Below are 25392 nucleotides of genomic sequence, written 5' to 3'. Positions count from 1 at the left end.
AATAGACAAAGGAAATCTTTAATTGAGACCAGTAAATTAGGATTGTAAGCATATAAATATATATATATATATATATATATATATATATATATATATATAAGTATATAGGAATCGTGTATGAAAAATCAATGTAATTTAAGTGAGTGAATCTGGCGAGTATCGAACCACGCGGAATGAAATCAAGACTGCGCCGCTCCTTCTCTTTTTTCCACTGTTTTATCACTTGTTGTTAGACCGCGCAAGTACACGTTGTTATAATATTTAGCAGGTGAAACGAATCTCCATGATATTTACCAAACATCATCGATCCGGATAGGGGACGGACGAAGCAATTATCTCCTATTAGGAGACAAAAATGTTAGCCGCCATAAAATATCTCCAAGTACATCGAATCCATTTTTCACGGTTAATAAGACTCTTTCGCCTCTTGTATCGATTCGATTGATTTGTATTGATTATAGGTCCCGTATGGATCCCGCATATAGATGCGGTCACATCATCTTTTCGAATCCTGAATGTCGAAATTTAGATCATCTGCTGGTCGATCGGTACATTGGTTCGGATGGTTGATCAAATAGATACAAGATCCAAGATACCGGGCTTATCGCTCGCTATTTCACCCGAAAACTTTTTAAGTTATAAGCATACAGAACTAGCAGGATACTATGATCTCTTCGAAATCACAAGGCCCGCCGCAAAAATCCAAAGTAAGCTATGATTGAGATTAAAATGTAGATACATTGTACATACCATTGTAACCATATTTAGTCTTTTTCGGCATCTTTGTTCTCCCGTTTTCAAGGGTAAAGAATAACGATCGTCGTTAACTAAATCAAAAATATTTATTTTGCACTTCATTGAAAATATGTACATGTATATTTTAAGATTTCCAATTAGAAAATTTTATTTAAAAGTTTTGAGAGAGCATGTTATACATGTACACCTAATTTATAATTCCGCATTGATAAGACTTCTACCTTTAGGGTAAGTAAGGAAGGTAGAAAATAAAGATGAAAAGAAAAGATTGCAAGTGAACATGAAAAAGAAGAGCGAATGATGTGCGAGGGGTGTCGGGATAAAGAGAAACGAATGGAAATAAGGAAAGGATATTTTGCAGTATTTTTCCTTGAAATATTCCTCTCTCGTGCATGAGAACGAGAGTATCTTCTTAATAATCTTTGGAATGCAGAAAGTATTTAAACTGGTATTTTCATAAATACCACATACGAAAATACGTATATGTATTCACTTTTTCTTTCTCGTCGAAAATTAATTGTAAGTTTACGATAATCGAAGTTCGCTGGTTCGTTTAAAGTTTTAAATGCTTCGTTGTTCAGTTTCGTCTGTCTGTTTTCGTTGTTTCTATTATAAATACGAGATTTTTAAGCTTCCCCGTCCATTCGAAATTACCTAGTCGAATATAAGAGATTTTGTTATAACCGAGATCGAGGTGCAATGGCCTTTGGCATCTGTTTCGCAAATCACCGTATGTAACGATAGAAAATAAGTGAACGAATAAGTGAAACTAAACGAAAATTCATTTGGTACATATAAATTATGGCTTACAAAACAGTTTATAAAACGGGATTAATCGGAGTTACATCAGGACTACATACATACATACATACATACATACACGACATACATCTCTTATAGAAGCGACAGTGTGTACGTAAGGGTATTTATTATTTATACGGGGAAAAAATCGGAAAATAAAGAAAGAAAAAAGAAGAAAGGGAAATTATGGAGGAGGCGGAGAAAAAGAAACGGAAGGAACGAAAAAAAAAGAGACGATGACTCAAGAAGTGAAAGGTTGACTGTTTATTCGTCTGTCTGTTTCTCTGTTCGATTGCATGATCTTTAGGCATCCGCCCCCCCCCCTCCCCCATTCCGTTTCGTAGATCTGAAACGTGTTTCAAAAATTCTCGTCGGGATAGATTTGACAGTGAAGAAGTGGATGGGTGATCTTTCTTTCTCGGCTTTCGTCAATAGCGATCGATCGTCGTTCGTTAGTCTGCGTCTATCAACGAACCAAGTCGCGACTTGTAAACAAGAGTGTGATTCTGATTCTGATACATAAGTGTTTACATCGTTTCCTTTCTTCCGTTCAATTGACTCGAAGTAAAATAAAAGTTCTGTTAAAGTATTGAATATAAATTAATCGACTAAAACTTTTTACGGCTAAAAAAAAAAAAAAAAAAAAAAATGCTGTTCTTCGATTAAAATGTAGAATCCTGTGTAAAGTGTTGATAAAATCCTATTCGATACGGTGAAAAAGATAAACAAGAATCTTAAAGTGGAACGATTCGATTCGTTAACTTAACTTCTCCCCAAAGTATTCAAAATTTAACGGAACAGTTTGAAATAATACGATCGTGGCCTGCAGTGTATTCTTTAATATCTTTTATACTAGATCAAATCTTTTGTAAACGTTAATGCGTACAGTGATATATTCCTTCTCTTTTTATTTATTATAGGAATTATTTGTTATTTAATTTATTATAGGAATTATTTGTTGGAAGAAATTATTTGTTATTTAATAAAAGCTGTGGCAAAAAATTTTTTAAATGGAAAACGACGCAAACCATATGGAGGGAGAATTAATCGAAAGGAGGAGAGCGACCATCTTGGAAGAGTGTTCCCGTATAATCGGGGTGAACGGCGTGGTTCGTCACAACAGAGACTCGTTTAAACAACTGTTGCTGGATCTGGTGAATATTTTACCAACTTAATAATCGAGTCGATCGGAAGTAAATATTTTTATGAAAATTTCGAAATGTTTATCTCTTTTCATTCATTACGTGTATCAATAATCTCACAAATATAATATAATAGAAATATAATATAAATTCTAATATTTTGAGATATTACACACACGTATAGAGATAGTGTTACACAGCGGTATCTATACTCTACATATGTACATATCTCTACATGTACACAAGAAACAAACGAATAGTTACGAATAAAATTAGAATAAAATTAGAACGAACGGAAAAAGATGCTATCGGGCCGATTCCGATTTTCTCATTCCACTTTCATTATCATGGTGAAAGCGTACCATGGTGTACCATGGGCACATAAAGGGAAGTAAAACGGTAAACTGCAGATACATATGTACGTACATACTATATACATATATATTTTAATATAGCTACGTATACCAGAAGAAATCCTGATCTTACAACGAACAAGATTTTAGAAGCAATTGTTGCAATCTAGAGCTTCTAGCAATCTAGAGAGGTAGGTAGGTAGGTAAAGAAGAATCTTAGCTTAAACGTACTAACTAAAACCATACTAAGAAAAGTTGACCAAAATGTTACGAAACATGGTGAATGTTGAACAGTACATATTCAGGGAATATACAGATATGTATGTATATCAGCCGTTCGATGATTCAAGAGTCGAAGTCAGGGGGCAATTATAAGTAACTGTCTGATTAAAGGAGAAAGGTTGCATAGGTATTGGGCGGTTTTAGGAAAGTTGAAAAGAGACAAAACGATAAGAAATAAGACAAGGTCGTGCTTTCCATTGAAAGCAAATAACGCCAAGGTTAGATCGTTATCGAGCAGAGGAACGATTTAATATCGGAGAATTCGCTCGCTCGAGGGAAAATGAGAGACAACGGAGACGGGACCGGAGGTAACGGCAATGGGATTTATCGAAGGCCGGAGATTTCGATCAAGGTGACCGATTGCCCGGAGCCAACGAGCCTCGTTCAGCCTCACGCTTCACGTTTCATGCCTCCGGCATATTCAGTGCTCGTCATTCGGTCGTGTTCGATCGATTTTTACTCGATGATGATCCTGTCTCTCGAACAGAGAAACGAGGAACGAGACAAAAGATTACTCGGTGCATTACCGGTGTCGGACCCCGGTTAACCCTTTACACTTTATACCGCGAAATAAGCAAGTGTGTTAAAGAGGGGGGTTTCTTTTTTCGTAATTTGTGGTAGCGGCACGATATCATTCGAACAAATACAATATACCGTTATGCCTACCGTATTATGGTGTATAATCGCATCCATGATTATGAAAGAGGTATGACGATGAATTGAAAATCTGAAAAAAATCCAATTTATTATTATGTGAAATAATATACATATAGAGTAATATGCTGCAAGTATTCTAGTAAAATAATTGTAAATTGATCGGTTTTTAAACATGCACAAATTTCTAATCGTGCCTATATTTTACGAAAAATTGAAATACCAACTATTAAACATTTGTTGTTAACTAAATTACATTTGCGATTACAATTACAATTAAATTTATTTAACTAAATTTGCTTTCTTGCCAGTTTACGTTATATATCTTGTGAATATCGATTGTATCGATTATATTTTCTATACGCGTTGTTATTGTTCATTTTTATGGAGAATACATTTTTTTGTCATTAGGTGGTAATGACAAAATTCGCAATCACTTAGTTCGCAATCACCCAATATTTCAGAGACTGCTTCATCTCAGAAAATATGTACTCATTCGCTCGAATCATAAGCTTTTGAAAATATCACTTATTAAAATATCCTTATTACTCCAAGCTTTTTATTTTCTTCCTTATATCACGTAGTGATTTTCAATAATTTAGAGGTTTAAGATGGAAGAAAAGACATTTCTTCCTCGATAAATTACACCAATTACGCTTTTCACCTTCTCTAAAATCTTCAAAATAATATACATTTCAGACGTTGATGGAAAAAGTGTTTTCATTGTTCGACCGCAATCAGGATAAAATATTGACGCAGGATGAGTGGATCGAATTCTTGAAGGGAAGATTGAAGTGAGACCCATTATATGTATACATGTATTTATTATCTGGAAAATCATGTTACAAATAAACACTACCTTTTTACATTTATCGTTTATATATTACATACGTTGTATTAAACTTCTATGTTATTGTGACAGAAATGACAAACCAAACGATCTTATTATCCAGCTCGAGAACGTCGCATACAGCATATGTGGCGATAATCCAGTAACTTTTCCGAAATTTCAGCAGATATTTTCTACTAAAGAGGTAAGCGTTATCGTACGTTTACTAGGACACCGATCTATGTACATGCATACATTACAGATCGTAGATAAATTATTTCGACGGATTGACGAAGAAAACTTGGGATATGTAACATCGTTTCAAATCATGGAATTCCTCTCGACCATTAGCAATACAAGGTAACATTATTATCGTCGCGTAATTATCTGGCAGAAATTTGATCAATATATATATCCTAATTTCTTAAGATCTTTTATTACGTCATTTGTTACGTATTTGTCAATAGCTCGTTGACGTCTTATAAAATTTGTTCAAAGACCACTCGCCGGCTTCGACAAGCGCAGTTTGGAATGGCTGGAGAAACTTTTTAAACAGACGGTGGGCAATGAAAAGGAAATTAGGCGCGAAGAATTTAACAAAATCGTCACTTCGAAGAACGTAGGCAGAAGGCATAAGTATTTCACATTTCAAATTTGCAGTTTAATGTTCTTCTCTCGAATTTCCTTCTTTTTCTATTTAAAATTCGATTTCGTTCATTTTATAATACGAAATATTAGATATACGACACCATTGATTGGTCACCCCTTATTGTTACACCTCGGTACTTTACCATACATATCTATCATTGATTCAACTTCAACTATCAACAGTATAAAAAGAACAGTAAATGTTCACATACTGCTGAAATATAATCGGAGATATAATTTCTTTTCAGCCGTTTTTCACCGACCGGGTGTTCCAAATTTTCGACAAGGATAATTCTGGAACGATATCGCTTCAAGAGTTCCTCGATGCGATGCATCAGTTCGCTGGAAAGAGTCCCGACGATAAGATAAAATTTCTCTTCAAAGTTTACGACATAGATGGTGACGTAACTTTAAATATTAAACGAAATTTCTATCAGAAGAACAAAGTGCTAACTATAATAATCGAAATTATCGAATCTAAACTGTTGTGAAATCTGTTGTTCGTGAAAAGGTGACGGATTAATACAACTTCGTGAATTGGAACACGTGATGAGAGCCTGTATGGAAGAAAATGGTATACAATTTAACGAAGAACAAATTGAGGAATTAACTGTGGCCCTGTTTGATGATGCTGATCGAGCTAACCGAGGTGCCATCACCTTTGAAGCCTTAAAAAAACAATTGGAGAAGCACGAAGGCTTATTAGAAAATTTATCGATTAGGTGAAAAGGGCTCTATCGCAAAATCACTTTTTCCGTTTATTTTAACTAGGAATCCTCCTGTCCGATATTATAATTCATACCTATAAAATAATATAATTCTAAGTTGCAATTTAAATAGAAAACTCTTAAGAACGAACATTGAATTACAGTATCGACCGATGGCTGGTACCGCCAAAGCCCGAAACGAAGCGAAAATCACGATTACAATTTCTCACCACTTCATTGCGCCCTTATCAGTTAACGAAGCCATATATGAAAAACAATTACGTTTACATCGTTTTCATCTCGATCTTCGTCTTAATCAATGTGGCCTTATTCCTAACAAGACTCTACGAATATAGAACGTCTAATGGCTACGTTATGGTTGCGCGTGCCTGTGGTAAAAGTTTCGCCTTTGCTATATTTTATAAATCACCCTGACTGATCATTATCAGACTGGTCACACCGGAATATCATTCGTATTTTCATAAACGTAATTTTAATACAGGTCAGTGTTTAAACTTCAACTGCAGTTTCATCCTGGTTCTTATGTTGCGTCAGTGTATTACCTTCCTACGAACTCATGGCTTTAATTCTGTACTACCATTAGATCAACATATCTATCTTCACAAAGTGACTGGAGCTCTAATTGGTATCTTCGGCGTACTACACACGGTGATGCACCTTCTTAATTTTGGTACGATACCATATTATATCACGATGCGATACAATTGTACAAAGTACAGTATTATCGGGTCGTGCGTAAAGTTCCGTCGAATTTCCCAAGAAGAATGCTCGCAAATTATTCTTTAGTCAACTGTAATATTCATTCGGATATCAACTGTAATTAAGGAAAATTTTATTCTAAATGCGTTAAATGTTTTTAGGCACTATCGTGGTGTATGACGAGGCTTTTAACTACAATAACTATACAATGTATGAGTGGCTATTAACAAGTCGGCCAGCTCTATTTGGGCTCATAGGAGGTTATGCAAACCCTACTGGAGTCGTCCTTATCGTTCTTCTTGTCGTAATAACGATGTGCTCCATGCCGTTTGTTCGACGCGGTGGATGTTTCGAGGTAATAAGTAACCTCTCGTTGCAGCCGTTACATCATCTTACAATTAGACGTTAGTAAATTAACAAGTATATCGATCGATAGACTTTAGAGAAGAATCCAAAGTAATGGTGTAACCGTTTAAGAAACATTGTTATCTAAATTTGTCAAGTTCAAGAGAGATATTTCCTATAAAATATGGCAATTCATTTTTATCGTATAATACGCTGCTGCTATGCTGCCTACATTGAAATAAACATAGCATAAAATAGAAAATACTTTACAGATATTTTTACTTAAAATAGAAAATACTTTACAGAAATATTTTACAGATATTTTATTGGTCACACTTATTATACATACCATTCTGGATTTTGACGATACTACATGGACCGAATTTCTGGAAATGGTTCATAGGACCAGGTACCATATACATGCTGGAAAGGATACGTCGAATTGCCTGGTCTCGTTCACAATTGGGAAAAACGTACATAAGCTCAGGCCTTCTGCTACCATCGAGAGTGACGCATTTAGTCATCAAGAGACCTCCACATTTCGTCTTCCATCCCGGCGATTATGTTTTCGTCAACGTTCCAGTTATAGCTCGTTACGAATGGCATCCTTTCACTATTAGCAGCGCTCCAGAACAAGAAGGTTCAAATAATTTATTTTAGACAACTAATTCCAAATTATGCGTTTATTTTAGCGTTCCTTATGCGCTTATGCAAAAAAATACACAAAACCCGTACATATGGGTACATAATACGCAGATATGTGTGTATACATGTAGGATACCTACGTACAAAATATCTAGAATAGGGTATTCGTTACAAATTCTCGTTAGTGAATCATATCTTTATTTAACTTTTACATCTTTATAGTATGTATAGTTTATAAAAATATGAATTTGCATAAATAGTCCGCAGTCTGGAAATAATTTAAACAAATGTTCGTATCTCGTTTAGGTGATGTAGTTGATCAGATGGAAAAGTCATCAGGTATTATAATTATATTATATATATAATTATATTATATAATAATAATATTATATATATAATTATATTATATAATAATAATTATATTATATATATACATAAAGTACACATCTTATGTTTGATTTTCACAGATTACATATGGCTTCACATACGAGCAGTAGGTGAATGGACGAATAGTCTTTACTCGTACTTTGAGAAAGAGCAGATAAAACTTCAAAGAAACAATACATTTCCTGTTGAGAGTCGCAGCAGCACCAGCGATGCTCCTAAGCAAATGTGAGTTCCGTGCAGTTCTGTTTATCGGTTGACCCGTATAGCTGAAACTCTCGCTATACATATACATATGTATGTAGTACGTAGACAGGCAACAGACGATAAATGAAAGATACATCATTCTTAATCGTTTCCTATTCCTTCGCGATATAGATATCTTAACGAAAAACAACAACCAAATGCCAATGACAAGATACTCTGTACCAATACGAGAAACGGAAATCATCGTTGTTTCGACAATTCTGTGTTTGTTCCTGACAGTGAAAAAATAATACACTCGCCACAATCTGCAAGCGGTAATTTATTTGAATTTTGTTAAATTATTCGAAATCCGAAGGTCTTTTAGAATCAAAGTCTATTAGCTTCGTAACATGTTCTATCTCGAATTTGAAATCTCGAATTATTATCGGGATTTCTCAAATTGCTTTCCAAGGCGCTTTCTATAATTCTTACTCGTTTTATTCTCTTACTTTTACTTCGTAAAATTAGGCACAGCAGATAACAACACGTTGTCGAACAAGCGGCAACTTCGTCATTCGCTGTTTAGTAGCAGGATCCCTTTGGAAAAGTCTATTTCGGTACCTAACATGCTGCCAGGAAGGAAGAAAAGTGAAAGATTAGCTGTGTAAGTAACAATAATTAATGTTTCAAAATTAGAATTACACGTTGTTGCTTTTATATCGAACAAAACAAAATATTCATAATCATATTTTTTCAAATATTAGAGAACTATTACTATTATAAATTGTGATATTTTACGGAAAAAATTAATTTCGATGGCTACGTAAAATGATCAAGTCGTTTCTTTCACAGACTTCGCGATTACACAAGATCAGAATCGGAAAGAAACTTCAACGACCGTGAAATACGCCATAAGCGTTTAAAATCTCTAGACCAGGCCTATTCCAGCCCGCAGAATAAAGGATTAGCACAAAGTTTCCGGTACATGCGAAATAAACCCACAATAATTGCTTTCAAGACTCCAAGTTTGGAAAACTACGAATTAGAATCAACAACATCCGCGAACGGATACGGTAAGTCACCGTGTTCCCGCGTTTCTTCTTTCCCCGAAGTTAATCTTCTTTCAGAATAAATAGCAATTTTCTGTTTGAATAACGTGAACGCTCTACTTATTGCTTATAAATAGAGTGGTTATCTCCTCCGATCTCCTCGATCACCAAATTTCAATCCCGTACAATATCTTTCGTCGAGAGCTACACATACCCAACTTTGACAAATTGTTTCGTCTTCCTTTAATACCTTTTCCAATACCTGTTACAATTTTCTAATTAAACTGCGGATATCTGTGCAAATTGATATTTCTATGAATACATGCAGATAGAAGAGCAGACAGAAGAGCTTGTTGTTTTTCTACTATTCGTTTCCTTTGAATATGATTCCCAAAACGTTTTCATTTCTTATCTCTTGCACCTTAAAATAAAAAACTTGCGATATGAAAGTAAATTGATAAAGTTCTTGGTGAAATAGTAATGCCGCGAACAACCGTGGACGAATACGGGAGAAAATCATGGAATAATTCAATAATAAATACGATGCAAGCAGCAGCAGAGGAAGGTAGACTACAAATGAAATTCGAAGAAACTTCGAAAAGAGATTACGATGATATCAAATCTGACGATCCTTCGGATGTAACACTAAACTATACCGTCGGGAAACCATTGGAGGTATATTACATAAATATGCAATGCTTTAATTCAAAAGTTTAAGCTACGTGAGTTTAAGTAATAGGGATGTTAGATATTTATTATGCTTCTACGTTGTATTATAAAGAAGTAATAAAAAAAATTTGAAATTCGATTTAAAGACCCTTTAGTAAAAAGGGTTATGTATATACGTAGGTAATGAAGGCAATTATGTAATAATAAAGTAATTGGTGTGACATATGGAAACTTGTAATTTAATTAGTAATTAAATCATTATGTATTCAGATTTTTCTGGATGGACCATACGGAGCTCCTTCGAGTCACATATTTCAGGCCCAACATGCGGTTTTAATCGCAACGGGAATCGGAGTAACACCTTTCGCTTCGATATTACAGTCCATCATGCATCGTTACTGGAAAGCCAGGCACACTTGTCCAAAATGTAAATTCTCCTGGGCCAGTGAAATACCTGCCACCGTGATGCATCTTCGTAAGGCAAGTATCTGTCTCAGTATTTTCACTTTTCTACGCAATCTTAGAAACTCTTTGAAATACTTTAAATGAATGATATTCAGTATATGAAATTACACCGTGCGTCTTCATAAATCGAAATAAAAACCAAATATTCTCAAAATAATCCATATAGCGATAATTTCAAAGCATTTGGAATTCAGTATAGCATCTGGATTCAGTATAGTATCCAGACTGTACAAATTTTTGGCCCGAATGTGCCTTTGCGGGGATATTTTCTGTCGCGAAAGCCGAAAATGAACCGGAAACGAGCGGTTCTGACCTATAAATTCATCCGAACATTTGACCGACGAATGTCTTAACTTTAAAAATCTGTGTAAGATTTATTACACGGAAGATTACACAGAAGAGAGATAAACAACAAGCGCTGAGCGATTTATTGAGCGACGGACGAACATACAGATGGACGACGAAATCCTGTCGCAGTTGGTACTTTTTTAATATGACTAGAGATTTTTAATTAATATTGCCAAAAGATCGCCATGTACGAGCGAGCTGAAAAAGCGATACATAAGATAGAAATAGAAATAGAAAAAAATAGCTGCATAGAGGCCTCTTGTGTCCTTGTCTAACGGACGCTAACGGTTTGTTCTTCTTTTGCGAAACAGAAGAACTTTATTTCTCTGTTGTTCCAACCAACGGCACCGCAACGGTCTCGTTCGTGTCCATTCGGAATAATCTGACGAAAGAACGGCGTCAGAACGGCGTCAGTCTGCATGCCTGATTAGACAACGATTAAAAGTCCTTCTATACAGCCTTCTCTTTCTATTAACATGTCGCATCTGCTTACATAATAACATATGACTCGCGTACTCAATCCTTGTACGCACTGTGTATGCACTCTTAACAAGGCTGTTCTTTTTAGTTCATCGTTCTTCTTACCTGTTTGCCGCTTGTCACGGATACGTACTAAAATACAAACATAATAACTGAAGATTGAGCGACAACCTTTTGTCTTTCTGTCCTTGTCTAATTAGACGTACACACTGACGCTGCTCGTGAAATCGATGTTGCACTTATATACTATACTATATATACTATATATGGTACGATGGTGCATGCATTATTGGACAAGGAACGCAAGAATTCTTTTCATTATATTCCTGAATCGTTTTTCCGACTCGCTCACGCACTCCATCTTCATATGTACTATCTCTATAGACCGTAGAAAGCGGTGAGCGATAAGCGACGGAACGAGTGATGGCCAGAAGACAATGCTCTAAATGCCTATTTTTGCCGCCTATCGCTTAAATTCTCGTATTCTCTGTATTTCTTGATTCGACAAGCTCATTGCTAATTGCTTCTCAACTTTTGAAAACATTATCGATGTATCCATATGAAAATTATATTAATTCTATTACTAAATAGTAAGTAGATAATATTAATAAATTCAATATATGTACGCATATATTTTAACAAAATATTTGATAATCAATGAATCGTCACATCTACAGGTAGACTTTTTCTGGATCAATAGAGATCAACGATCCTTTGAATGGTTCGTGAATTTATTATCGCAACTAGAAATGGAACAAGCAGAGTTAGGCATCGCTATGGAGCGGTTTCTTGAAATGCACATGTACATTACCAGTGCTTTGCAGAAGAACGATATGAAAGCCGTTACCTTGCAGCTAGCTATGGACTTGCTTCACCAAATGGTTCGAAATCGACAAATTTCTATCCTTCTTCGTTACTTCTCTACTTTTTCGTATTATTATTGGTGTAAATCAAACGAACAATGTCTTCACCACTGTCTAATAAAAGTTTTATTTTCCCCACATACTTTTAATCTTACATATGTACAATATACGTACATGAAACACGATGAGTTTTAGTTTTCACAGTTTTTTTTTACAAAAGAAAACAATATAGTTTTGCAATAGTTTTAACCCTTCTTTCGCTATGAAAGTCAGGAGATTTTATTTTTATTACCATTAATAAAATCCTTTCTATTATGTTATTTTATCTCTCTTAAAGAAATCAAATGGGCTTTTTCAAATATACTTCTATAAATTCTGTTATTAGAATGTTAAATATTATAGATCTACATAAGACTAAATTACTTATTATGCCGTCTGATGATTTTAATATATGCAATTATGCAAACAACATGTGGCTTTTTTTTTAATTATACGTATATTTGTTGTCACATGTGTATACACGTACTTCGTAGCGTTCAAAGGGTTAAAGACGATTTTGATTTTTATAAAACGAAATGATCTTATAAAACGAAAAATTAGATAATTCCACAGAAATAAATGGCTTAATTTTTCAGGAAAAACGGGATCTTATAACAGGTTTAAAAACACGGACGAATGCTGGCCGACCGAACTGGGATAAAGTATTCAAGCAGCTTCAGGATCAGAAGAAAGGCAAAGTGACAGTCTTTTACTGTGGTCCGCCGCAACTGGCAAGAATTTTACGTTACAAGTGCGACCAATTCGGTTTTATCTTTAGAAAAGAGTCATTTTAAGCTTTTTACGAAGAGAAACCATACCATAATGTTTATTTATTTATTACATCGTACTGTTGCCAGATATGTTTATAAAATCTCCATTCATCATCTATTATGTTTTAAAAGTAATGGCATACACCTTAACTAAATGTTCCATTATATAGTGAATGTTATCTAATTTTGTTTCGTCTAGAATCAGTATAATCTTTTCAGTAATGTCATCCAAATGCAAAATTTTTACTTCATGTTGTTCATAATTCTGGCTGTTTCGTGCATCAACCAAATTGTTATTAATACAAGGAGAAAATTTATTTGTCGTTCTGTCATAATCGGAAAATTTGTCAAAATGCGACTACAGGGCCAACTAACGATCCTCAAATTACTTTTTTTCCAATTTGCAATCAGAATTGCGAATCATATTTGGCTAATTTCAAATGTGTAACAACTTCGTGTGTCATACGATGTCCGTATGTATACTCTGTCCGACGAGACGAGGCAGTAAACGTAATCGAATTTTCTTTACTATATGGTCTAGTTAATATATATATCAGTCTGCTTATTCTGCACAACATTTTATTTGTTATTAGAAGTAAGAAACAATAAAGGAAATTAAACTCGAAAATTAAATTAATTTATTAAATATAAATATGTGAAAATAACTAAAAATTAATGACGAAAACGGTTAATTCGAAATCACGTTAAAACCGTCCAAGTTAATTAAAAGAAATGAAACAAGCGCTCTACAAGAGTATATGTAAATAGAAAATTCATCTAAATAAAGTTGAAATAATCAAACTAATGCGATTCATTTTATATAAGATTGGAGAAAAAGCTAATATTTAGAATGATATATAATAATAGATCAAAAATACTTGAAAAGCTTGCAGACTATCATCAACTAATATTATTAAAATAAATAAATAATTGTATATTTCAGGGAACAGTAGATGGTGATTTGTGACAATTAATTGTAGGATTTAACATGTGCATCGGCGGCGATTTGACAACCTAGGAATGTAAGACAATTACGGCTGTGCTATTGAATACAGATAGTAAATTACAGTAAAAACCTATTCATGAAGCACAATTGTAAACATAGATTGCAAACAAAGATAATACGTGAGAAAAATCTTATACATCGTCCTTCCTTTATTACAACTCATCGTAAGCGCTTAATGTACGCAGTTAATTATTATTATTATTATTATTATTATTATTATTATTATTATTATTATTATAGGCTTTTCTTATAGATAAAGAAATATAGATAATAAATTATTACATATGTGAAAACAATATCAATATATATCTTTTATTTCAAAGTTTAATAACACGAATTATTAATAAGGTTTAAAATGCACAACTAATAAATAAAATATAAAAATATACAATTCACATACATAAAAAATAATTTCTATCTTACATTTCACCTTTATCATGCTTGTTCCTTTATTCATCGAGTATAGTGAATCCTTTTCCATTTAAAACCAAACTTTGGAATGTACAAGTAATTGAAACCTCTTAGATACTCCAAAATGAAAGAATTAAATAGTTCTTTCAACCGTGTTTACAAGCATGACTGCTTTATTACAATATCTGATATTGAATTCACAAGGATGTTGATACCATGGTTCGCCATCAATTTGCATGGCGCAAGGTTTTATTATCTTTACCTGAATTTTATAAAATGTTTGTGAAAAACAAAAAAAAAAAAGATAGCAGAAATATAATGTAAATGATATCATACTACACATAATGCTTCTTTAAATCTTTTTAAAAGCTCGATCTGTTGATTTGAATAAACTTTGAAATACCTTTATACTATTAGCTTGTCCAAGTCGATAAGGCTGAGACAATCCCACTTGAAGTTGAGCCATATGAAACGATGAATAAAGCGCAACTACTTCTAATTTACCATCATTGATACTTTGTTTTCCATATTCTTCGTGGCCTATTCAATATAAAACGTTCACATTTCTCCAATTACTTCACATATAAAAGGATATGTGTAAGTACCTTCCAATCCCATATTCCATAGATCAACTCCAGCAGCCCATGATGGAATGTTTAATATTACGATACTTTCGATCGATGGCAAATTCACTTTCTCTTCGTCCAAATATAATTCTATATTCTTATCAAGATCTTTGCAGTCCCGTTCAACTACTTGTTGCATACCAAAGCACAAGTATAGTAGCTATCAAAAGCACATAAACACACATCATTTTATACAATAACAAAGTAAATATCCAATAAAATAGAGAGTACCTTATTAAACAATCTACTGCTATAGAAGTAAAAACGACTCTCTCTTGTACGATGAAAATTTAATGTTACTTGCGCATCTACTCCCACACTTAAGTAATTATACATGTAAAATGTTTGCTGTGAACTTCTAAGTCCTAATCCACCATATGGTTTTACTATCACAGTCCACCTAATAAAATATTTGGATAATTACGCATATTAGAAATAATTTAAAACGGATTGTACGGGATATTTTCTGTGCACCTATCGAGTTCCACTTTTTGTGCTTTCTGTATTTCATGTAAAATATCTGCAGGATCCTTATCGGGATCGTGCTCTTTTCCCCAGCCTAGTACTCTTGATAAATCATTTCCTGTTCCCAGAGGAATTACCGCTACAGATGGAACTGGCTATTACAAATATTAAATTATTTAATTCACAAAATATACATATATATATATATATATATATATACATACACGTATCTTTTACATGCAATGTTTCCCAATGTCTTCATGTATTAAAAAAAGAAAAAAAAAAATCAACATTGAGATCTCTACGAGAAACAATGTTGTTGCAAGGTATATTAGTTTCTCTTTTCACATAAAAGAATTGTCAGTAGTACGGATATTACCTCCAATCCAAGCTTATGAATGGCATTCAATAACCAAGCTATTGTTCCGTCTCCACCTGCTACAAGGACTGTACATGTTACTTTCCCAAGTAAGCGACACCATTCTAAAACAGCGACTGGATCACGCTCTGATAAATCAACAACTTGTGCAGGATTTAATAACCTTCTGAACAGAGACAAGATTTCTGCTCCATCATTATTACCAGATCTTTTATTGGCTGAAAATAAATTTTATAAACTAAATTCTGATTTTCAAAAGATTATACTTTATACGTATATTATAACAATATTATAATATATAATTATATTATTATAACATTTATTATATTATTTTCTTGTGCTAACTTACCAACAACTATAAGAGGATTCCACTGAGGCCAATTTGGAGGTATAACCGAACAAAGGTATAATCTACGCCTTACAGTACTTCGCAGATTTAAACTACTTGGTGGAATTATCATTAACTTAAATTTACCAAAATCACATATCTAACAGAATTTAAAAGATAACAATAAGTAATCAATCATTCCTATAGATTGTAAGCAATTGTAAAAGAATATTTAGAAAAAGCATACTTTAGAAAGCTTAGACTTGCAGTTATCATGGACACATTTTTGACACCAACAACACCACCAATCTGTTAGTCCAGGTTCCACATCACATTCCTCATTACATATTTCACATATAACATTTAGAGCTAAATTACCTTATATGAAATGAATAGACAGAAATTAACTTGAATAACTTTATAATTTAATTTAAATAATTTAGTACATAATTTAAATAATACCAAATATTTAGAAACAAGTAATAATTTAATTTTTGATATATATATTGTTTATAAAATGTAGAAACGTAAGAGGATAAAACATACCCTTTATCCAATGGTGCTTCATTGGCTCATTTGCGCTTACAGTAATAAGTTTGCACTTTAATTGCTTATCTGCAATCTTGACACATGTAGGATCCGCACAAACACCACATGAATCACAGATCAAACCATTAATATTTAACAACAAGCTTTCACAAATGCTACAATAATATGCCTACAGATAAAAGCAATATTTGTAACTTTTATATACCTATGTACACATGTTATAGTTTAAATAAATTTTATATTTAACATTCTAAATTAGTGTTGTCTAAAATGATCAATAGATCATTTTATTTCAATCGATTCATACTCAACAAATTACTTTCAAAACCTAATTCATTAATTATCAATAATTTTGTATTTCTGTAATCAATAGTACATTCATATTTACATGTATATTTATGCTAAAAATGAGAGGATTGTAATTATGTTATACACAATAGTGTAATTATAAGATACGAAGCTTGCCAAATATAAGTGAAGATATATGCATATAAGCAATATATTTGTTTATATATAAAACATGCACAGGCACATACCTTCGTTTCCCTTCTTATAGATTTCCAATTATGCTCTTTGGTAACATCTCTAATATGAATATGGGGCTCTTGTACAAGATACCGGAAGAAATTTAGCATAAGTATGAAAAATATGGTAAACAATGCACACAGAACATTGGTACTATATCCGTCCTCTAACATGTTATTAAATAAATTTTGTTTCTTCCGAAATCATCACATTCATAAAATGATTACTGCTGTCAAATATATTAATATATCACAGATACTTTTATATACCTCAGTTTCTTATATCAGAAAAGCTTGTTTCATATGATCCTAAAATAATCTGACACCTTTCTTCTCGTTTCGATTGCATCAAGAAAAATGAGCTACAAATGAAATGAAAATATATATTTCATTCGAATAATTAAAAATGTAAATAATAATGCATAGTGACATTAATTTAATGACATTGGTTACACAAACGCAAAAGAAAGACAAATAAATACATTACCATATATAAAGAAAAATATAATAACAGTAATACAAGCTATTACATCTTGATAATCACACTAAATAAAATTGACAAGGAATAAAATTTGTATACCTTTCTTAACTTTTTTTACCATCAAGTCATTTGAATCTTATTTGCCTTCTACCGCACTGTCCGCCGTCCGCTGTCCGTTGTCCGCAGTCCGCACTGCACTTCACTTCATTCTATATGAACTACTCCTTGTGCAATGTAATGTGTAATAATCTATACATACTGCCAACATACTAATATAGAAAAATAAAAATTGTAGTGTTAAATCATTTTCATTGCATGATTTAATTCATGTATGTAAAATGCAAATTTGTTTATTAAATATTCCTTATTCCACGCCTATTTTTTATAATATAAATAGAGTTTCATAAAACTACGAAATTGATCTTGAAAATAAACTATAACTAATTATAATTTTATCGAATTAATTAAAAAATTACATAATTTATACAAAATTGCTCGTACAGTGTAACATAGTATTAATAGTAAACAATATCTTTGTAATACCTGATAATATATATCATCTTCGCATATGTACATTACATTAGAAATAACTTTAAGCTTGCACTTCTTCCGGTACTACATATAATTTCGTGTCAATTCAATTAGATACTTTGCCAGAAACAGGAACAATTGAATAAGTTAAGATTTATCTTTCCAAAAATAAAGATCACAATGGCATCTGTTGTAAAATACGCAAAGAATGTTTATTATGATTCTTTTAAATGGTACGTAATAATAAAGTTTCATTGTGTTGTGTATAATGTTCGGGTCAATTTTATAAATGTATAACCTTGTTTAGTGTTGCCCATTATTCATTGAAATTCGCAATTACTATATATGTCTAATTAAATAAAGATTATATAAATTACAACATAATCATTTATATAGACATAATCTTTTATTCACAGGTCTGTAATTAAGAGCATTGGCTTATTTGTATTAGGAGTAAAGATTGCTCTTGAATGTAAAGGAATGAACCTAATGCCACCAATCTCTTAAAAACTGAAATATACAAGCTGAAAATATAGAATTTACTAATATATTTAAATCTGCCATATTATACATGTGCATATGTAATATTTTGTAATTTTATCATGTAAAGAATCATGTTAAAGGAAGGAGAACATTTATATATACTTGCTTTACCCGATTCCTTCATTCATTTCTATGCTTGTACGTATGTAAAGTCAAAAACACCATATATCATGTTAATATTATTTGTAATATGTAATAAACCTTTCAACTGGTTTTATCTCTCAAGAAGCTTTGTGTAATATATATTAATAAATGTATTTGTTTTCCTTAATCGGATACAATTACGTTCGTATATTATGTACATAGACTGCTTATACATATATATAATGTACTTATATGTATATATATATAACCGTACTTATATATGTACTTTTGTGTGTGTGTGTGTGTGTGTGTGTGTGTGTGTGTGTGTGTGTGTATACATATAAGCACATATATAAGTACAGTTATATATATACATATAAGTACATTATAAGGGAAAAAGTATGAAAATTTTATGATTTATATGTTACTTGTATATAAATGAAAATTTCGTAAACACCTTCGTTAATATAGAAAAATGTCTTCTAAATGTGATACATTTTCTTCGAATATACCTTAGTGAAATCAAAATTAATTTTTATTAATATATATTATAAGAATAATATTATACTCGTTAAAATAACGCACTGATTTCTTATCATTTTACTCTACTATTACAGTAAGTAAAAAATTATTTCATTCCTCAGTGCTTACAATAGAGCATTTGTACTGACCTACGCTTTATAATATTTGTAATATTTTTCGCAATTATATTTATTATCAATTAATATCTGTTACATTATTACGGTATATATAAATGGATAAATGTAATTAGCTCTATATTTTTACTATTTAAACTCTTCCAAAAAGGTAGATACTTTTTACATAACTTTTCCTCGTAAATAAATATTTTTTCAGTTGTTGTTCGTGTTATTTATATTAATATCACTAATTTATTATCATTAGAATCACGTTATGTAGAGCACGTGTTATATAGAAATATATATTATATTATGTGTGTATGTATATATATATATATATATATATATATATATAATACTTAGTTCAATCAAGTATTTATAATTTAGATTTTATTTACTACATTGCTACAATAACAATCTATTATTATATGTGAGAAAATATTTGTATATTATTTACATGGGTTTGCTCTCTGTTTAAAGAATAGTTACTAATCCTGAAGAAATTATTAATGCAAAATTATACATTGGTTACATATTGAACAAACAAGAAAGTGAACTGTCTGAAGACATAGATTTTTAGACAAAAGTTACACATATTATGTTTTACACTATACTTTAATTTACTTGTAGCGTGCGTATGTATGAGTGAATAATATGGCTGATGAAGATATAGAGAACTGATTATATAACTTCGATACATAATACGAAGTTACATTAAAGATCATGTAACACACCATGTCAAAAATATTTATATACTATGCTGATTACTCAACTTCAGGTAGGTCTAAAATTTCTCCAACAAATTCAGCAACATTTATGTCCTTTTTGGCATGCTCTGTGATAAAATCAAGTTTCAGTAATTGATTATAATTTGGACGGGCAGTATAATCTTTCATTAAACTGAAAAAACAATTATTAATTGAACTGTATATAATGGATTTAAAATAACATTACGAACAATTGGATTTACCATTTATTGATAAATTCTTCAAAATTGGCCGAAAATTTATCAGCTGGCAGCTTTGGTGCTTCATCCTTTACAACTTGTTTTAATTGTTCAAAAGGTGTTCCCCAAGATTCATAGGGAAATTTTCCTGTCGCTAGTTCAACAAGAGATATACCTAACGACCAAACATCAGATCTGATGTCATATTGTGAAGGGTTACCCGACGGGTCTATCCTTTCTGGCTAAAAAAAAGGTTACAATGGAGAATTTATTGAATAGACAGGATTAGAGATGTTATAATCTATCTTAGAAAGTTACGTACAGCCATATATGGTTTACAACCGGCATCAATAGTCTTAGCAACAGAATCCACAAGATAACCAGATATACCAAAGTCGCAGATCTTGACCTCTCCTTTTCGATTAATTAAAATATTACTAGGTTTCACATCTCTGTGGATCACCCGTAACTGTGAATACAGATAATGTAATGCGCTTACTACCTGTAAACATTTTTAAAATTATAATTACGATTGATGTTATAATAAACAGTAAGTTTTTTGTTATAGTCATTCAGTTTCTCCTTACTGCAAAAGCAATTTTCCCTAAAATATCTTCAGGAATGGCACGACCATGCTTATACACTTTCGTATAAAATTTGTCCAAACTCATATCCATAACTTCCATACATATCCAAACATCTCCTTCCCTAAACAATGCTCCATAAAATTGTACTGTATATTGACATGCTGAACTACGCATGGAAATATCTAAGTCCATAAGTAAACGCTTTTGTTCCTGTGTATTAACTGTTGCAGTTATTCTCTATAATAATACATAAAACAATTTAATTGCAAACACATAAGAAATATAGTAATATGATTTCTTCATAAGAATACGTTATACCTTAACTGCCATAATAGTGCCACTTTGTTTGTGTCGTACTTTATCCACAATACCATATGCTCCTCGTCCAAGGATACAGATTGTTTCTAAATCATCTGCCTCTACTACAAATGTTTTATCACCTATGGTTATTGTTGTTCTTTTATCCAAATTTCTTGGCGGAGTGCTATAATGTATAAAAGTTATTATCAACTTCATAATATTACTGAAAGTTGGACAATTATCAAAAAAAAAGTAATTTATTAAAATGCAGAACAGTATTGACATATTATGATATATTTTTCACTTGGATATACGTTTCTCACATTTATTCATAAGAATACATTTATATACTGTTGATAAAAATAAATTGCTATTATAATAATAGATTAACAAAATAATGATACTACGTACACAGGCACAGGTGTCTCTTCAGAGACCTGCAATTTCAAGTTTCTGTTTCCTCGACGTACAGCCATAATTCAATAGACAACTAATAAATAATATTAAGTCTGCAATCGTGGCAGTATATGCAGTTGAACATAATACATATTCAGATGAATCCTAATAAATGACAGATGTGTATTCTGTAAAAAAAGTTGATATATGTTTATTTTATACACTAGGATAATATTAGTTATTAAGGATTAAAGGTTATGCAGTGAATTTACAGCAGATAAATACAAGTAAACTAGTAAATAAAATTAAATTTCTTCGGAAATATTTTTATTGTAAGATCATTAACAACAATTCACACAATACCTTATTAATAACATGATGATATTGTAAGATAATATTGACAAAATTCTAAATCTCCGTTGCCCATATATGAAGTTTTCAGTAAACTCAAATAGTCGCTTGAAATTGCTCACAAAAGCCAATTCACTTTCAACTTAATTTAAACTCTAAACTGAATTATCGTACTCTAGATATATTAGAAAATTTTAAAGAAAGAGGATTGTGATATTTTATTCCAAAATTTAATGAAATAATAATACATTGCTGATTGATAAATTGTTTAATAGTAAAATTATAATATGTCTCAAATTATTTAAGACGAAGCATTAAAGGTACGTTTACACGCTGCATTAAAAGTCATGACTTTTAATGTCGCAACAGTTGATTATCGTTGTCATGACATTGTGCGCTGTAGCATACTCCCTCTATTGAACACTGCGCGTGAACTAATCCGCGCCGAATTCAGATTATAAAGTGTTGTTACTGAAGCAACGAACAGACAGAATTGTAATGAAATATTGACTAAATGTCAAAATTATGTATTAACGGTAACTATAATCACTCTCTAATTTGCATATTTACATCTGTTTCAATAGAAAAGAACATTATGCCAAAGCATAAATACCTCGCTCTGCTATGTGATACACTCAATACTTAACGATAGTAAACTCTTGAGCTCTGTGTCCAAAATGCAAGCATGGTAACAGTTTAAAGTTTCCTTAATTCGCGATTAATTATCAAGATACAGTTATTTGTTTCGAAGCTTATTTATCTTAGATTTAAATACGGCGTGTGACAAAGTGGCTGCAGCAAGTATTCGGATTGTCTTTGAAATAATAAATTGTGAACTTTAAATAACTAGAAGAATATGTAAAAAGAAAGTTTGAACATAAAGTAGGATTGATAAAGGGAATGTGTTAGAAGCAAACAACGCTCTGTTGAAAGAACTTGCTTTGGAAGACCCTCAAAGTTTCTTCAATTTCTTTATGTTTATAATATATAGGTATATATATACTTACATTTATATCCAATCTTACGATTTCGTCAACATTTTTAAGCAGTCATTGAAAACCACTGGATTACAATAATTATTTAATTTCAGTTTTTTAGACACTATCACATACATAATAGAAATTTTTTAAATTTACAAGGTAATCAATTAAAATGAAAAGAGATTTCGAATGTTTGATGTTTGTTTTTGTGTATCTGTGTCTTCTATGTTGTTTTCTTCAAAGTGATGGGGTAATGCTACAGGCAGAGGCAGATGGAGACAACGATTGTATATAATTTAAGCGCGTTCACATAATTGAAGTTTGTACATCTTGTTATAATTTAATTGTCACCTCGTTTGGCAATGTTTGCAGTTGCATTGCAATGGAATTTCCAAACGTCCCAAATTCATCAGATTCCCGATTATTGAAAATACCCTCTAATGCTTTAACATCATTGTCAATCGATGTGGCCTGTTGTTTATTAAAATTAGTTATCTTTCTCTCTTTTCTTTATTTTCGCGGGTGTTGGTCTTGCATGTGTTTCAAAAGCAGTACCATCTTTCCTTGTTGAACAATTGTCATTCATATGTACTCATGTAACAATCCTAGTTCCTGAAGCAAGATATTTCATTGTTTCAGGTATACAAAAATATAAATGATTGAATTTGGACATTGCAAAAGCATTTCATGCAAGGTAAAACTAACCAAACTGCATAGGAGCTTTAGATGGAAAACATGTTGTCATTTAGTGCCTGCCAATCGCAACTACACTAATGTAGTTCTGGGATTAGTTGATCACAATTATTGTTTCACAGTGATAGATGTTGGATGTCATGGGACTTAACCAGAAGATGCAATTTTTGATAATTCTAATTTGAAGACAGCTCTCAAAGGATATGTATTAAATGTATCATCTGAATGTGTGATCTTGTGAGATGATGCATTTCCATTATCCAAGATCATATCTTATGACAGAATGTGCCAGACATCATTATATGCTTTTCAAAGAGAAGATAATTATAATTGTAGACATCGTAATTGTTGCCATATTAGACGCATATATATAGATTAATATATTTCGCGTGTTCCAAAAAGAGATAATTTTACAGAGAAGAGATAATTAGAAGTTTAAAATAAAATCACTATTATCTGAAGATGCTAAGAACGTTTGTCGCATAAAAAGTTTGTATCTTTTTATTAAATAGATTATACTTTATTTCAGTGGACATGAAATCATTTACTTTTTGCTTTTTTTTTTTTTGTCATTTAATGGTTTTCGACACGTAGGATCAAAAAAATATCAGTCTTAACTTTAAGAATCCAGCGATTTAAGAGTCATGAATATGTAACACCAGAGGGGAAATTCTCTCTAGTAAAACCAAGCGTTTTAACTTATTTTACAGGATAGTATGACGTCATATTGCTTCTATTAGCTTCTATCAATCATCTGATTGGTCCGCACTCCGCTCCATGATCGTATAAACAGGTCTCGACGCCACGATCCATAATTATGTAAACAGGTCTCGACACTCGTCAAAGGAAATCGTCCGAAAATCGAGTCGTGAAAAATTAACACGGAAGACCAGACGGTTCTCGTTCTATAAGAAGACAGATACAGATGAGTAAAGTGCCCCTGCTCTGTGAAATATTCATAGCATATTACGCATGCGCAGATTATGATTTTTCTTGTCTTTCATATTGATTTTTCACGAGTCAACCATATGTTTTTCTATGTTTACGGTGTACGAGCGCCAAGATCTCTTTACATAACCGTGCTCCGTACAGATTGGCATTGAACTAAACTTCTACTACACCTCTATAAGCTTCTATAGAAGTAAAGGAACGCAATAAAAGATATCTTTAAAACAGTTCAAACCTAATCCAATACTTAGGATCCAAAATCCCGCAAAACCCCGCCGTAAAATGGTAGCCACCTATGTACATTTATCATGGACATATACCTATGGCATTTATTTACAGCCAGCAACTCCACTCATTGGACGAATTATAGATAGAAGTCAATATGGAGTCAAAGTAACGTGTTAAATACACTGAAAACGCTCAATTTTACATATGTATAACTTCTGAATTGTTAAATTCCTAAGGTTAAGACTTGAATTTTTGGATTCTAT

The 25392-nt window shown here is 32.1% G+C and overlaps 4 protein-coding genes and 2 long non-coding RNA genes across 12 annotated transcripts in view; 3 read left to right on the top strand and 3 right to left on the bottom strand.

Annotated features, from left to right (window-relative positions):
* Window positions 1–2497: 2497 nt before the first annotated feature.
* Window positions 2498–14265, top strand: LOC100740235 (NADPH oxidase 5). Of its 3 annotated transcripts, none has more exons than XM_012391602.3 (20): window positions 2498–2711; window positions 4688–4782; window positions 4911–5022; window positions 5080–5177; window positions 5316–5436; window positions 5714–5864; window positions 5977–6187; window positions 6337–6566; window positions 6675–6863; window positions 7054–7247; window positions 7556–7877; window positions 8350–8494; window positions 8645–8787; window positions 8981–9116; window positions 9305–9525; window positions 9980–10176; window positions 10441–10650; window positions 12141–12344; window positions 12962–13895; window positions 14079–14265. In XM_012391602.3, exons 1-19 carry the CDS (start codon window positions 2568–2570, stop codon window positions 13157–13159), a joined length of 3321 nt encoding a protein of 1106 aa, XP_012247025.1. In that variant the 5' UTR covers window positions 2498–2567; the 3' UTR covers window positions 13160–13895; window positions 14079–14265. The 3 variants fall into 3 exon arrangements, with proteins under 3 accessions (XP_012247025.1, XP_033179531.1, XP_012247026.1); XM_033323640.1 differs by lacking the exon at window positions 2498–2711 and adding an exon at window positions 3162–4040; XM_012391603.3 differs by lacking the exon at window positions 2498–2711 and having other exon boundaries at window positions 4942–5022.
* Window positions 14266–14428: 163 nt separating this feature from the next.
* LOC100740797 (diacylglycerol kinase epsilon) lies at window positions 14429–18203 on the bottom strand. Of its 3 annotated transcripts, none has more exons than XM_024371085.2 (11): window positions 18004–18203; window positions 17436–17785; window positions 16897–17068; window positions 16598–16719; window positions 16372–16510; window positions 16023–16240; window positions 15653–15798; window positions 15410–15578; window positions 15158–15338; window positions 14956–15092; window positions 14429–14814 (listed from the first exon to the last, which is right to left on the bottom strand). In XM_024371085.2, the coding sequence occupies exons 2-11, from the start codon at window positions 17595–17597 to the stop codon at window positions 14686–14688; spliced, it is 1575 nt and encodes a 524-aa protein (XP_024226853.1). In that variant the 5' UTR covers window positions 17598–17785; window positions 18004–18203; the 3' UTR covers window positions 14429–14685. The 3 variants fall into 3 exon arrangements, with proteins under 3 accessions (XP_024226853.1, XP_024226854.1, XP_024226852.1); XM_024371086.2 differs by having other exon boundaries at window positions 16598–16728; window positions 16897–16972; window positions 18004–18202; XM_024371084.2 differs by having other exon boundaries at window positions 16598–16728; window positions 18004–18199.
* A 191-nt stretch (window positions 18204–18394) lies between these two features.
* On the top strand, window positions 18395–19206 carry LOC100740113. Its single transcript, XR_001102669.3, has 2 exons — window positions 18395–18668; window positions 18852–19206. It is a non-coding gene; the product is annotated as an uncharacterized LOC100740113 (long non-coding RNA).
* An 867-nt stretch (window positions 19207–20073) lies between these two features.
* Window positions 20074–22509, bottom strand: LOC100750211 (dual specificity mitogen-activated protein kinase kinase 3). Of its 2 annotated transcripts, none has more exons than XM_003493400.4 (7): window positions 22293–22506; window positions 21945–22117; window positions 21552–21717; window positions 21234–21470; window positions 20969–21148; window positions 20671–20888; window positions 20074–20600 (listed from the first exon to the last, which is right to left on the bottom strand). In XM_003493400.4, the coding sequence occupies exons 2-7, from the start codon at window positions 22007–22009 to the stop codon at window positions 20465–20467; spliced, it is 1002 nt and encodes a 333-aa protein (XP_003493448.1). In that variant the 5' UTR covers window positions 22010–22117; window positions 22293–22506; the 3' UTR covers window positions 20074–20464. The 2 variants fall into 2 exon arrangements, with proteins under 2 accessions (XP_003493448.1, XP_024226856.1); XM_024371088.2 differs by having other exon boundaries at window positions 20253–20535; window positions 22293–22509.
* Window positions 22510–23484: 975 nt separating this feature from the next.
* Window positions 23485–25104, bottom strand: LOC117152321. Of its 2 annotated transcripts, none has more exons than XR_004462674.1 (2): window positions 24653–25104; window positions 23485–23872 (listed from the first exon to the last, which is right to left on the bottom strand). It is a non-coding gene; the product is annotated as an uncharacterized LOC117152321 (long non-coding RNA). The 2 variants fall into 2 exon arrangements; XR_004462673.1 differs by having other exon boundaries at window positions 24662–25104.
* Window positions 25105–25156: 52 nt separating this feature from the next.
* Window positions 25157–25392, top strand: part of LOC100750091 (SUN domain-containing ossification factor) — a 10673-nt gene continuing 10437 nt past the window's right edge. Inside the window, exon 1 of the mRNA XM_012391578.3 lies at window positions 25157–25365. The gene's annotated coding sequence lies outside the window, so the exon portion shown is untranslated. The remainder of the gene's footprint in view (window positions 25366–25392) is intronic.

This window comes from Bombus impatiens, unplaced genomic scaffold (assembly GCF_000188095.3).
Source record: "Bombus impatiens unplaced genomic scaffold, BIMP_2.2 scf_1081, whole genome shotgun sequence".
NCBI classification, from domain to species: domain Eukaryota; kingdom Metazoa; phylum Arthropoda; class Insecta; order Hymenoptera; family Apidae; genus Bombus; species Bombus impatiens.
This window is presented reverse-complemented; position numbering and strand designations above follow the sequence as displayed.